At 40.1% G+C, this 14,918-nt stretch overlaps 1 protein-coding gene across 1 annotated transcript in view; it reads left to right on the top strand.

Moving 5' to 3' along the window:
* Positions 1-14,918, top strand: part of LOC106534979 (Down syndrome cell adhesion molecule-like protein 1) — a gene marked incomplete at its 5' end in the record, with an annotated part of 52,327 nt that overhangs the window by 25,880 nt on the left and 11,529 nt on the right. Inside the window, 13 exons of the mRNA XM_014031814.1 lie at positions 1,523-1,795; positions 3,134-3,418; positions 4,217-4,336; positions 4,413-4,589; positions 5,154-5,353; positions 6,848-6,944; positions 7,069-7,197; positions 7,296-7,463; positions 7,589-7,659; positions 8,416-8,656; positions 9,929-10,075; positions 10,629-10,784; positions 12,669-12,808. Coding sequence (XP_013887268.1) covers positions 1,523-1,795; positions 3,134-3,418; positions 4,217-4,336; positions 4,413-4,589; positions 5,154-5,353; positions 6,848-6,944; positions 7,069-7,197; positions 7,296-7,463; positions 7,589-7,659; positions 8,416-8,656; positions 9,929-10,075; positions 10,629-10,784; positions 12,669-12,808 — 2,204 coding nt within the window. The remainder of the gene's footprint in view (positions 1-1,522; positions 1,796-3,133; positions 3,419-4,216; positions 4,337-4,412; positions 4,590-5,153; positions 5,354-6,847; positions 6,945-7,068; positions 7,198-7,295; positions 7,464-7,588; positions 7,660-8,415; positions 8,657-9,928; positions 10,076-10,628; positions 10,785-12,668; positions 12,809-14,918) is intronic.

The following is a 14,918-nucleotide window of genomic DNA, read 5'->3' on the forward strand; positions in this document are numbered from 1 at the left end:
GTTCTTCTGTGAAACTTAAGCTAACAGCTGCAGATTGGGCCTGGTTTCCAAGCAGATTTATGTCATCTTAATAAGACTTGATTTTTAATATATTAACAGTTTACTTTATTGTTTTTTTATAAACCTTTACATTGCTGTAACATTTGTATTAGATGGATATTTACATAGAAATGTGCAGAAATGTTTAAACTTTTTTCCAGATTGTTTACACTTTTAGAAATTACCGTAAATTTACAGGATTTTTTTCTTAGTGTACTTTATTGGCTTTCTGCATCTGTCTCTATTTATCTTGATCCTTCTATTATACAACTTTAAACTTGTAGTAAAATAGCTGCATTTAAGTAAATAAATGAGCTATGGTTGTTTTATAAAAGTCTCTAAATGGCTAGGAATGTTCTTCCTTTGTGTTCTGATTAGTTGTTAATGTGGATATTCTCTCCATTTAATGGCCTGCAAGCCTACAAGCAAGGATGCTTATTCTCTGTCAGATACATCAGATAAACCTCCTTTGTTTTCTGATTGGTTTTTGGATGTGCTCTCCCTACAAATCCCGTCAGAAATTTAAGAACACATGGGGCCCTTTCACTGAATGTGTTCTTACACTCTCCTTTACTTAGTTACAAAAAATCTTCTCTTAAGGCAAAACCTACATATTATTCACCAAGAGCACTGGTTATATATTTTTACCCTTAAGCTTGTATACCTACAGCGTGCCAAATGTCGCTGAATTGTTACGGACCGGTCGCTACTAGAACAAATTTGAAATATTATTAATTTAGTTTAATAGTAGTTTATTATTTTTGAATTATTGTTATTGGGGGCAGATATATTGTTCCAGAGAGGGACTTATGTTTTTGTATCCTATGTATAATGTTCAAAAAAATCTTTTTGTAATAAATTAATAAACAAAAAAAAAACCTGGATTAGTTTAAACAGGGCCCAGATGAAATAAAAACTGATATAAAGTTTTTTTAGTTTATAGCTGCAGTTATTAACTCTTTTTATATACCAGGCAGCCATATTGGATTTTGAGGATTAGATTGGTGAGCACGTTTGATCTTTCTGACTTTTAAGGTAGTTACAGAGGATTTTTCTGGCTCGAAACTCAAAAGTTCCAACTCCTGAGTACAAATCTAATTCTCTGAACCAATATTGCTCTGACTGCTGTGTACAGCAGGTAAGAAGTAGACTGCTGATAACAACTCCACAGAACCTCTTCAATAAAAACTCTGAGCTGTCTCTTTAAATATCTGTAGACTTCTTAACTAGGCAGATATCAGCAAATATCCTCAGTCAGCTTTTATTCAAAGGGGACATAACTAACCTTCCTGTCTACCTGTCAACCCACCCCAATCACTCTACCCCTCAACTTTTTATCTCCTCATCTCCTGTTTTCATGGCTGCCTCCCCTATTCTGCCATGACCTTCGTCAACTCATCTGCCCTGTCTCTTCAACCTCTGTGTCCGTCTCTGTCCGCCCCACCCCCAACGCCCCCCTCCCTCCCCTTCCCCGTGTCTCCAGGTCCACCTCGAATTAGACCCATGCGAGACATCACAGCAGTGGCGGGCAGAAACACGTATATAACATGCCGTGTGATCGGGTACCCCTATTACTCCATCAAGTGGCTGAAGGACGGCATGCAGCTGCCTGATAATCATCGACAAGTGGTGTTTGAGAACGGCACCCTGAGGCTGACGGACGTGCAGAAGGGCGCCGACGAGGGGACCTACTTGTGTAGCGTTTTAATCCAACCCCAGGTGTCAATAAACCAGACTGTTCATGTCACCGTCAAAGGTAATTGTAACGAGAAGAAGAAACTCGTTGGATAATATCTTTGCTGTAAACAAARAAGTATGAGATTGAGTTTAAACACAGTAAAGAAATGTGGTAAGAAAAAATCTCCACCACAGAATTACCAAGTCGTTGCCATTTAGAGACACAACGTTTTATAACGACACTTGTTTTTCAGTTCAGATCAATAGCTGAGTGAAGCTGACCCCTCCCAAAAAATGAACCACAGAAAAATAAAATGCAAATTGGATGAGTGGTTAGTGCTTCGTTTGTGCGGATTTGTGCACTTGAAATTGTTGTTTGTGCTGCTATGGTTTTTTTTATATATTAAAGATTATTTGTAAGGGTCATTCAGGGACCACCATCCCACCCGCTCGCTCCAAAATGATCCAAAAATGAACCAAACTTGAATTTTGTACTGCTTTGTTTGAGCAGGTTTGTGCCATTGAAACAATTGTTTGTGCTGCTATAATGTATTAGAAATTACACATTATAATTTCAGACGATCACGTGTCTGTGACGTCGTAAACAATTCAGGCCAAGTCACGTGATCATCCGAAATTATAATGTGTAATATCTAATAAATTATAGCAGCACAAACAATTGCTTCAARGGCACAAACCTGTTCAAACAAAGCACTACAGAATTTGACAAGTTTGGTTCATTTTTGGTTCATTTTGGAGCAATGGTGACCACTGAATGATCCTTACAAATAATCTTTAATATATAAAAAAAAAACCATAGCAGCACAAACGACAATTTCAAGTGCACAAACCCGCACAAACGAAGCACTGACCACTCATCTAATTTTCCTTTTATTTTTCTGTGGTTCATTTTTTGGGAGGGGTCAGCTTCACTCYGCTCAGATCAATGATGTTTTGGGGACTGGTTTTAGATTTCCTTTTCCAGATTTTAGATGTTTACGTCTGTGTTTTGTTTAGTCTGTGAGTCCACTAATGATGGTAGTGCGGCAGCTGCAGAGGTGTTTAAGGGTGTGTGCGAGTGCCTGAGTGTGAGTGTGTCTCTGATTTAATTAGATGAATAATAATGAAGCCTAGATTAAATCCCCCAGATGTCTCAGCTGTAGTACCCCCACCTCAACCTCCATTMCTATGGCAACGAATGACTTCCTCCTGCCAATTGGACTCTAACCAGAGCAGCTATTATGGGCTGCAGGAGATAGGGGGGGGCCTGAAGGAGGTGGCAGCAAAGAGGGGGCCCACCGGCCAATGACCTTCTCTATCTCTTTTAGCATTGCTCCAGATGGCCACGCTGCCACTCTTAGACATCTATCGCTGCCTTTCTTCCCCTGATCCTCGCCGCTCTTCCTGTCTCTTTCAGTGCCGCCGCTCATCCAGCCCTTCGACATCCCCTCTACCTCAGTGGGGAAGCTCATGTACATCGCCTGCGTGGTGTCGTCCGGCGACATGCCCATACGCATCACCTGGCACAAAGACGGCCAGCTCATCGTGCCAGGCTCGGCCTCTGGCGTCGCGATCGAGACCAAAGAGTTCATGAGCTCCCTGCAGATCTCCAAGGTGACGCTGAAGCACAACGGAAACTACACCTGCCTCGCCAGAAACGCCGCTGCCAGCGTCAGCTGGGAGAGACAGCTGATTGTCACTGGTGAGGGATGGAGGGAGGAGTGGCTGAAATCCGCTTCACGAGAACTGGAACATGGTTCCTGCGGATCCTTAAAAAGTCTTAAAAATCATTGAATTCACCAATCCAAAAATAAGGCCTTAATTAGCCTTAAATTGTCTTAAATCAGTCTTTCAGAAGTCTTAAAAATGTTAACACATTGTAAATAGAATGATTGTAATTCATTTCAAATATTAAAATAATTAGTAACATTTATTTTTTTTAAACATTCACATGCAGACATTCCTCTTTGACATCGCTTCTTGCTGCTTCACATGTAAATATCTCAACAACTGTCCATCTGAGCATCGTGAAATTTGTTTTGTAATATGTTAATAATGTTGTCTTTCCAAAAATTCATTCACATTTCTTACAAAAAAATGATGTCACAGGCACTTTAAGGTTTCATCTGCAGCAAATTGGGGTAAAGACCCCACTGTGGGTCCTAAAACTCCAAGTTTTGGGTTGTTAGAGAATTTCCAGGAATTTAAAAATTTTAAGACTGCTAAGAATGTTTTTGCTATATTTGACAAAAAAGCAGTTGGTTAAAAACAATTGGTTTATTATCAATATTTGAATACTTTAAACAAAAATACTTTGATTCTTGAGTTTCAGCCATTATTATTTTAGTCCTTTGTGTTTATTGTGAAATTGGTCTTAAGTTTAGTTTTATTTGGCATTAAAAAGTCTTTAAAAGTCTTGAATTTAACTTGCCTTAAACTGTAGGAACCCTGCTAGAAGGTAGCTCATCAGTCTGGTTAAATTAAACTTTTTGTTCCGCAGTGCCGCCACGCTTTGTGGTGCAGCCCAACAACCAGGACTGCATATACGGGAAAGCTGGAGTTCTGAACTGCTCAGTGGAGGGTTACCCACCTCCAAAGGTCATGTGGAAACATGCCAAAGGTAAAAGCTGTAAAATCACGACACAAACGGAAGAATTAAAGACACTTACCTGTATGCTTTCTGTTTTGTCCTGCAGGTGTTGGAAACCCACAGCAATACCATCCAGTCCCGCTTACAGGCCGCATCCAGATCATGTCAAATGGCTCTCTGCTGATCCGGCATGTCCTCGAGGACGACCGAGGGTACTACCTCTGTCAGGCCTCCAATGGCGTGGGCTCAGACATCAGTAAAAGCATGATCCTCACTGTCAAGAGTAAGTGTCGATCAGTTCTTACCGTGGCATGAACCTGAATTGTGCAGAGACAAAACTGAGCTGTATTTTTCTTTTCTTTTTTTTTTTTTTTTTTTTTGCTGGTCAAGAATCAGCACTTCTAAGATACACAATGCCCCAGGCTATTCTGGCCTATACTGAACCCAGACAAATCTTGTCTCAGTCCTGCACACCTTTAACAGGGGATGCCTTTGCTATTGATTTATGTGTTTGAGCTGTCGGTCTGTGTGCTGAACGTTCGGCGGGGAAAAAGCCTGTTGAATTAATGATAAAAACAAAACTACAGGATCTCTGTTCAATCAATAATCCATGTCAGAGCAACAGAGGAGGAAGAAAAAGCCAAAGMGTGGGAAGGAAAGAAAATATGAAACAGACAGGGGAACCACTGGGGCCCGAAGCATGAAATGACAGCACAGAATGAGGGGCAGGAAAAGTGATATCTATACATCTGTATATATCCTTCAGCTTACACAAGTTCCATTCCTTATCTCATTACGCCACATAAAACTATTCATTACTCTGACACGCGACTGTGAATCTGCTCAGTTCCTGCCATGATCACCAGTCACCCCAACACCACCATGGCCAGGAAGGGCCAGACCAAGGAGCTGAACTGCACAGCGCGAGGCGAGCAGCCCATTATCATCCGCTGGGAGAGAGGAGACACAGTCATCGATGCGGAGAGGAACCCCCGGTACTCCATCACAATCAACAAGAAGGGGGATGAAGTCATCTCCACCCTGAAGGTCAGAAAACCTGACTGACACTCAACAGAATTCTTTCAGTAAACTCAGATTGTTTGAAGATGTAAAACGTTGGAAATATCAAAACTGTATTTATTTGCTCCTCAACTGCTCACTGACATCAGGGTTAGGCTTATGAAACTGTGTCATTGTACAGTAATTGTATGTGTTTGTGAATGGATTTTAAAGAAATTTCAAAAAGTAATCATTGAACAAACATTTGCAGCTAAATACATTTTGATTCAAGATGGCTGCCACAGTTGATTGATCTTATACAATACCAGGTGCAAAGTGTAAAATTTCTTTTTGTTTCTGCTGCCTTGCATTTCATTTTTGATATTGTATTTATTGTATGTAAAATTTGTTTTTTTAATGAAATTATATTTACATTTTTTGTAAATTGAAGATTATTTTGTTAGAATTTATCTATTTGTGAAAAAGGGGCAGAAATCATAAGATTCTTTCTTCTTCTGCTACCTTTCATTTAATTTGTGATTTGTGTTTTGTTGTATGTTGAATTTGTGTTGTTTTGTTTCAAATGAATGAACTTTACAAACTAAACTAAACTAAAAAATAAAATGTTAAAAAATGTCCCATATTTTCATTATTTAGCTCACTTTCTGCGTGTTAAATTTCCACTAACATTTTATTATTTGGCTTACTGTTCCTATGCTATTTTTTTTTTACCAAATGTTCAATTTAAATGTTATAACTTACTGTTAAATCTAAATGTGTAAATGTAAAAATTAAACCTTGAATTTTTTGGCTAAATGTTGAGGTTTACATTTAAGCACTTAAGACTGGAGCACATACAGCCTTTGCTGTTGGTGCTCAGCTCTTGTTAGGACATTATCAACCTGTGACAAAACAACCGCTAATATTGCTAACGCTGCTGAAGATGCCATTTAAAATTTAAATTCAAAATGTGTTGACAACAATATGGATGGTACCTGTGGTCCGGCAGTTTGAAGTGCAGTTTGGACACCGGCCACAACTGCAAGTTTGATGACGTGTAGGGAAGCTTTAACAGCGTTAGCAGGCTTAGCAGGGTTAGCAGTTGCTTTTTTCTCAGGATGATGATGTCAACATTTAATATTTAAGTTTTAAATTTAGGATTTAACATTTAGACATAAAATTTCAATTGAGCATTTAATTAAAATGAGCAAAATGTATGAATAGCGAGCAAAAAAACAATAAAATATTACTGGAAATTTTTAAACTAGAATTTTACACTCAGAAAGTCAACTAAATAATGAAACTGTGTTAGTGACATTGTTAAACATTGTATTTTACACTTGGCACCACATAATTCAAAACAAAACGAGGCCATAACTCGGTCAATTTGACGTTGATATTCAGCACAAATTTGGCTTGTTAAAATAGGCTTTTATTTTGTGATTTTACTAATACAATTTTTTAAAGCATTGTGCTGATTTAAATGCTTTCCAAAACAATATTTGTGAAGTAATCACCTCCTGTTTGTTCTGTTTCTCTCAGCTGAACCCAGCCGAGCGAGGAGACTCAGTCTTCTTCTCCTGTCACGCCATCAACTCCTATGGAGAYGGTCGAGGTCTCATCCAACTCACAGTGCAAGGTGTTTCTAGTACTTCACTAAAATGTGTTTGTAACAACAGCTGCCTGATGGTGACGGCTTTCTAAAGTGACWTTGCAAGGGTTAACAGTTCACTCATCTTTTTTTATATTTCCTACAAACACAGAACCTCCAGATCCCCCTGAGCTGGAAGTGAGGGAGGTGAAGGACAGGAGCATGAACCTGCGCTGGATCCAAAGGTTTGATGGCAACAGCATCATTACCAGTTATGACATTGAGTACAAGAACAAATCAGGTGGGTGCAAAAAAAAAAGCCTAATCATACACATTTGTTTCATTTTCATGTTTTGATATAGGTTTAAATCAATTCTAATTTCTGCCCGTGTTTCCCAGACTCCTGGGATCACATGTACACAACCAGAAACATCTCTCCAACCAACAATCAGGCCAACATCGTGGAGCTTCACCCAGCCTGCGTCTACAGCATCCGCATGTACTCCTACAATAAAATTGGCCGCAGCCTCCCCAGCAAAGAGCTCACAATCAGTACAGAGGAAGCACGTACGTGTTTGGTTTTTTTTTCTTATTAACTGTCCTTTTTTTGCATTTAAAAATAAAAACAAATTCTCATGTGTTGGGAACAGAGCAATGAACATTAACAGTAATACTTAAATTGGGTTAAACAGCACCTGACGGACCTCCAATGGAAGTAATCCTCCAGCCAATGACGTCTCAGAGCATCCGAGTTACATGGAGGGTAAAAAATATCATGATTCTTCTGTTCTTTTCTATCTGTTGTGTGTGTTACTCAGAGTATTGAAACAACTCAAAATTTGTAAATTACTCAATTGTAAAAATCTATAATATAGTTTTTAATGTTAATGAGTAGGTTTCCAAAACTAGAAGATGTGTTCTAGCTAAGATATTTTTATTTGGTTTAGTTCAATTTTGTTTGTTTTTTTCCCTCCCGAGTATTTTTGTTGCATTTAAATTAAAGAATAATCACAACTATGATCATTTTGCCCAGTTACAGGTTTGAATTCCAGTAAGTTTTGTCAAAGATACACATTTTATGTTTTTTTTTACTGTTCTGAAGCTACTGTAGGTGACCTCGCAGTAAAGTTCAAGACTGGTTTTCTATGTCTTTTACAGCTAGTGTTTAAATATTTCAAATAGCTAAAAAGCTCAGTTTCAAAAGGCATTCATCCAGACAAAACAACAACAAAATGAAACAAAATACAGATTTATCTGCCAGGAACATTTCCACATGACTGCTTTTGAGGGAAAAAACATCTAGAGTAGAATCTCACATGAAAACACAAACGCTTTTACTTTCTGCAGCAGGAGAGCTAACTAACAAACCTAATTTTATAGCTTTTTGAACTCTCAAAATAGGTTTTATTGGTTTAAAAATGTAGTTCTGATCAAACTTTTTTTGCTGCTATTGCTCTACTTTTATGTTGCTTGCAAAATCTACAATTTGCAAAATTTTCTTTTCCTTGTAAACGTGTAGGCTCCTAAGAAGGAGCTGCAGAACGGGGTGATCCGAGGCTATCAGATCGGCTACAGGGAGAACGGTCCGGGCAGCAACGGCCAGTACAGCATCGTGGAGATGAAAGCCACGGGGGACAGTGAAGTGTACACGCTGGACAACCTGAAGAAGTTCGCTCAGTACGGGGTCGTTGTCCAGGCCTTCAACAGGGCTGGGACCGGCCCATCCAGCACCGAGATCAACGCCACCACCCTGGAAGATGGTACGAAAAATCCAGGAAGTGAGAGTGAGGAGGGAAAGAAAAGGGGCTGTGTGGAAATAAATTAAAAGTTGTGTAGATAGAGAAAATATATAAACAGCACATGACGGTAATGATGTTCAATACCACCGATTTCCTTTTCGATTCTGATAGCAAGTAAAACTCAAGCTGGTGTTGGCGATACTGATCCGATACTGATACTTTGTGCAAACACACCTAATGTGTGGTAAATTTTTAAAAAATGTATTGCGTTTCAAATCCCTGCTTCATAATAGATATAAGACATCAGAGTAAATTATTTAATCATTTTGATGTAGCATACTCCTTTACAGAGAAACCAATCATACAAAATATGTAAAAATTGTGATTTAAACAATAAAAAATGAAGTTAAATGATCAAAAACATTCAAATAAATTATTGTTTGACTATCAAGAACTACAAAATTGAAAACTCATGTCTTAATTTACATTACATGGTGATTTTAACATGAAAACACCGAACATGTAACATCTACAGACTGATTGAGCACATGCCGCTGCGCATTACTCGGGTGGAAGAAAAAGTAGTTCCCTTCAGGTGCTTATGATTTAAACAAGATTTCAATAGTTTAGTTACTTTTCACTGAGTTCCTGTTAATGAAGTTAATGACTGAAGTATCAAAGTATCAATATTATTATATATTATTATTATATTGGTATCGATAATTCAGTATCAACCCGCACATCATTGTTCTTTAATTAGCCCCTCCTCAAATTAACACTTCCTGTCTGAGTGAAAAGAAATMAATTAAAATCAGTTTTACAGTCATYAAATCTGAAGCTGTCCTTCCTGCCACTGGATTAAAGATTAACATCACCCTTCTTCTCACTGCCCTCATCTACATTTTAACCCTTAAGGCTGTGTTGTTTTACCATTCATGCAGCTCTCTCAGTGCTCTTCCTCCCTGCCTTCAACCCCCCACCCCCTCACCTCCACTACCACCATTTCTCCTCTCCTCTCTGAAAGCTGGGAAAGAACAAGGAGCAATTCAGAGCCAATTTGAGGCCATTTGACTGATTTATTTCAGCGGTGATTGCCTGCGATTCGTGATGCTGAGTTATTGTCCCTCAGATCCGTCGGGTCTTTCGTGGCAACAAGGATTTATTTCAAAGAGAGACCCGACAAATTCAATATTCATAAACTGGATTTGTGCAGACCTAACACTCACCCCTCCCTCTCTTACTCTTACCCCCCGTCCTTTTATTTATTTATTTTTTTGTTTTGTTTTGTTTTAGTGCCGAGTGAGCCTCCACAGAACGTGCGAGCCATCTCGGTGACGTCGGATGAGGCGGTGATCACGTGGGCGGAGCCTCCACGCATGACGCTGCACGGTGTGCTGAAAGGCTACCGGGTGGTGTTTTGGTCCCTCTTCCCTGACGGAGGTGGGTGCTGTGGGGGCCAGGCCKAGTGGCCGATGCAGAGTAATTATCACCTATCTCATTCTAAAATTCATCACATCACATCCCTCGCGCTCGCCTTCCTCTGTGTCCGTGCTGTGAGTCCACACCTTTCCTCATAAAACCCTTTGGTTGTTCTTATCGTGTCTTTGAAATTGTCCGTATTTGTACAACCCATAGATTAGTGATTATATAGCACAGTATTTATAAGTCTGTGTGGTTAGATTGTTATTTTTTTAATTAAATTTTGACTCTAAGTAGTTGTAGTACCTTTAGTTAACCAGGAAAATAACTCATTGAGATTATTTTTTTTTTCAAGAGTGAACAAGTGCCAAGACATGAATCCAGCTTGAGCAATATCTTTCAAAAGTGTCTGAAATTACTGTGTAGAAATCATGAGTTCTAGAGTTTAAATATTTTTCCCTGTTTAAAAAAATTCCCTGAATTAAACATGTTTAATTTTAGGAAAGCAGTTTAGTTGTGTATGAATTGGATTTATTTTTTATCAGGAAACTGAGTTTGTGTGTTTTCCTCTCAGAATGGGGTGAGATGCAGAACATCACCACCACACGTGAGCAGGTGGAGCTGCGAGGCCTCGAGAAGTTCACCAACTACAGCGTCCAGGTCCTGGCCTACACTCAGGCTGGGGACGGGGTCCGCAGCAACGTTTTGTACATCCAAACCCGCGAGGATCGTGAGTATAAATATGTTTGTATAAATCTATTTGGGTTGACAGTGTAAAGAGATGGTCATTGAGATAAGGTATACATAAAAGAGCCCTGAGTTGTATCTGGGACCTTTAACAAAAGCTCATTTATGTTGGGGCGCTCCATTAGCAGTGCTAATGAGAATTAAGAGGCTTTGGATCTGAGGGAGGAGTGGGGAGGACTTGGAAGGGGGCTTGCTCTCTCCGAGCATCCAGAAGTCAGCTGCTAGCCTGGGCCTGCATCCTCTTCAGCAGCTCTTTTGCCACAGGCATGGGGATTAACTCCTTGTGGATTAAAGAGAATTAATTTTGTGCTTACACCATTGGAGGCAGGATTACAGCCAGATCTATGTCTCTTTACGAAGAAGGAGGCGGGGCCTAAAGGGTTAAATATTCAAYGATAAAAAAGTGAACACACTGTAGTCTTGGTTGACAACAATTAAGACACTAGGAAAAACTGTGGAGATAGCAAGACCATTTTAAAAAAAATCTTGAAACATTTTTATGCACAACTCTAAATTTGAAAAAGCAAAAAATTTCAAGTATAAAGTAAAAAAAAAAATCTCAAATGCAAAAATTTGCAAACCTTGAATTTTATGGCACAACGGACTCCAGGTTCTTCATACTAAAGAGAAGAGAGACCACATGGCCCATTATCAGCACACCATTCAAATGATTGCTTCTCTGATGATATAGGGGTGCATTAGTGTCCAAGACAAGGGCAGCTTACACATCTGGAAAAGGCAGAAAGTTCAAACAACATATGCGTCCATCTAGACTAGTTTYTTAAAATTCTATGTCATTATGTTGTGTTTTTATTTATATTCACACAACAAACCAACTGGAACTGGGGTTGTCGATGGCTCAGTTCATTTTTGTTTTCTTGGTGCAGTCGTGCATGAGGCATCCATGTTCATCCGATATATGTGCCTCTCCTCATCATCGCTCAGCAGACGGTCTGCGTGCCTGTCTGGAGTCTGGGGCAGATTTTGGGCACCAGATGGGACTTAWCTCTCCCCTCTCCCACCGCCACTCCTTCTTTGACACGACAGTCCGGTTATGATAATGATCCCTGGCTCCTCCGCTACGCCTCCCCACGACGGCCGCCACGATCGCTCCCATAGGAAACCTTCCACAATTTCATCCCCACCTCCCTCTTTTAAAAACAGCCCTACATCTCCCCTTTTCTCAGTTAAGATTGTTTTCATGCCGGCTCATGTCACGTGTAAGGGTGAAGGAGTCAAGGGCTGAATGACTGGATCAGGGGGCCTCACGGAGAATCAAAAGAAGAGCTGGGTGAATGGATTTACAGAGCTGGGTCTTACACTGTYTTAGGCTCCCTGTGTAAAGCTCAGATGAGGCCCGCTGTCAGGCACAGGTTATATTTATAGTGAGGACTGAATAGGCTCGGATGGTACGATCACTGTGAAACCCAGCGTCCTGATGTGCTTTTGTACAGCGTGGATCCGTCCCTAAAGCCTTTCTTTAAGCCATTATCTTCTAATGAGAGCTTTAAGTCGGGTCCGGTGTCAAGCTGAAGAGGGCTAGCAACGGATCAGACACTAACATCTAATCTGTTTGTGGGTTTGAGAGTTTAAGAGACCGCTGGGTGTCAGTGAGTCAGAACTGCTGACCAGTTGTCTGAGGGAACATATGTCGCCGCCGTCCACCCAAAGGGACTTCTTCCAAGTCCTCCAAGAGCGGCTTAGCTCAGGATAAGACTTTCAATCTGCAAACAAGCCTGTTTGCTTTAACAAGCATCCATCACCAGCGCGCGCGCGCACACACACACACACACACACACACACACACGCTGTATGTATGTATATATGCACGCCCGTGTGTGCTGATGTTGCGGTCTGTTTCCTACAGTTCCTGGTCCGCCAGCTGGCATCAAGGCTGTTCCTTCCTCTCCGAACAGCGTGGTTGTGTCCTGGTTACCTCCTCTCAAACCAAATGGTGTTATCCGCAAGTACACCATCTACTGCTCCAGTCCGGGGTCTGGACAGCCGGTGAGTCTTCCCTCGACGTGAGCGTGACTCATAAAAACATGTTTCTGTCACTTGACAAGCAAAGCTGATCAAAATCAGTCAAAGGGAAATGATTCATTTGTAACCACTTTTATTAATTGAATCGGGTGATAGATGTATCTGAGTGTGTGTGTTTGTATGTGTGTGTGTGTGTGTGTGTGTGTGTGTGTGTGTGTGTGTNTTTGCTCGTGTCTCTCTTTCACCATGTTTGCACCATTGCTTTATTTCCTGCCCTCCCAGATGAACAGATGAGGTTGTCTTGGCAACGTGATGAGACGTAGATATGCAAATGAGGCCGAGAACAAGCTCACACATGCACACTGCCACATCAGAAACACTCACACACACACACACACACACACACAGACACAGACACACACACACACACACACACACACACAGACACACAGAGGCATCGCATTTTCAACATTTTCTATTTATAAACGTATACGCGCGACGTTTCGGCATCGGTTAGGACTGTATTCACACAAAACGCCGAGCCCGCAGTGAAGTCTTGATACACGGGAAGAATCTCACTTTCTTATTATTCACAAATATTCCTCCCCTTTCCTGTGCATGAGTGCCATGTAAATGAGCATGGGCAGAGAGCGGGAGGGAGGGAGGCGGAGAAGGAGGAGGAAGCAAAAAAAAAAGAGAGAAAAAAAAGAGACACACCATTAGAGGTAGGGAGACACCACAGGGAAATGTTGGAGAAAGAGAGGGATGCAGGCGGGGTGGAAGGGAGGAGCAGAGGAGGGTATCAGTCACACGGAGATGAGAGCGCTTTTTGTCCGTCTTTTCATTATCTCCCCGTATCACTCCCTGGATCACCACAACACCACCGCCACGATGCTGGAGGAATGTTCGAACCCCGACACACACACACACGCACACGCACACGCGCACACACACACACACCTCCATCCATCCATCCTCTCCACTTCACTGAGCAATGCCGAGAAGGGACGAGAGAAAAGCAGGGTAACAAATGGGGAAGGACCAGAAGATGAACATAGAGATAAACCAATTAAAGKGATAAAAAGATTGTTTTATTTTTTCTGCATACAGTTTATTTTACTAGTATAAAAGAAAGAAATGACTACATCATAATTTAATCTATGACATTATATTGAACAATATCATTTGAAAAGCACACGTTCTCCCCCTTAAAAAAATCTCTTTTTATCCAAACACATTGAATATGACTGTCACATGCATTTTTTCTGCAGCTCAGCACTGATTAGTCCTGAGAAAAGCTGCCTCACACTGAAAACCGTTCATATATGTCAAAGAGAACATAGCTTTAAAATTATTTTCTGCCTGGCTAGACCTAAATTTAGAATTAGCTGGGTATTTTTTTTATTTCTTTTTGCTGTTGAAGCTATTTTAATTGAAATGTAGCTAAAATTTGTAGAAATTATTGAACATGAAAATCCTCTACTCMTAAATCTAATACTATTTGTTTTTATTTAAAGTTTGCAGGTTGAATTAGGTTGTAGATCAAAGGTAGATTTATCTGATGTGAAGGTTTCCACATATTTACTGTCAGCTTTGTATTTTTTTTCTCCATCGATCAAAAGGCCATTGCTTTTGTTTGTAAAGGGCACAGATCATGCAAAATCACATTTTTTAGCTGTTAAATACATTTTCTTGTGTACTTGGAGTCTATATYAGTGCAGAATAGTTGAATTTAGTCTCTCCAGGTGCTGCATAGATATCTTTATYTTCTGTTTYGGTCATTTTTCAACCCMTTCTAAACTTTTACATCACAGTATTTACAATGGAACTTCTAAATAAGGTCTGGACTGTAGRGCCTCGTTTGKAGAGACAGCCTCAAAATGAGTTGATCTGAGACACACCTCAGAAAAGAATAAGGGGCTTGTGGAGTTACCATAAAGAAACATTGCAGTTCCACTTTACATAGAGCTCAACGGAGTGATTTAAATGTGAAAAAGAAGGATTTTAAAAGTTTTATTAGCACAAAATTCATAAATAATGTTTGATTTATTTAGCTGCAGTAATTTATCTAATTAACAACAGTGTAGATGTATTGCTACTTATTTCTACTGATTAAAACAAATGTCTTGGAGCA

The sequence above is a fragment of the Austrofundulus limnaeus genome, unplaced genomic scaffold, assembly GCF_001266775.1.
Source record: "Austrofundulus limnaeus strain Quisiro unplaced genomic scaffold, Austrofundulus_limnaeus-1.0 Scaffold1326, whole genome shotgun sequence".
In the NCBI taxonomy this organism is placed as follows: Eukaryota; Metazoa; Chordata; class Actinopteri; order Cyprinodontiformes; family Rivulidae; genus Austrofundulus; species Austrofundulus limnaeus.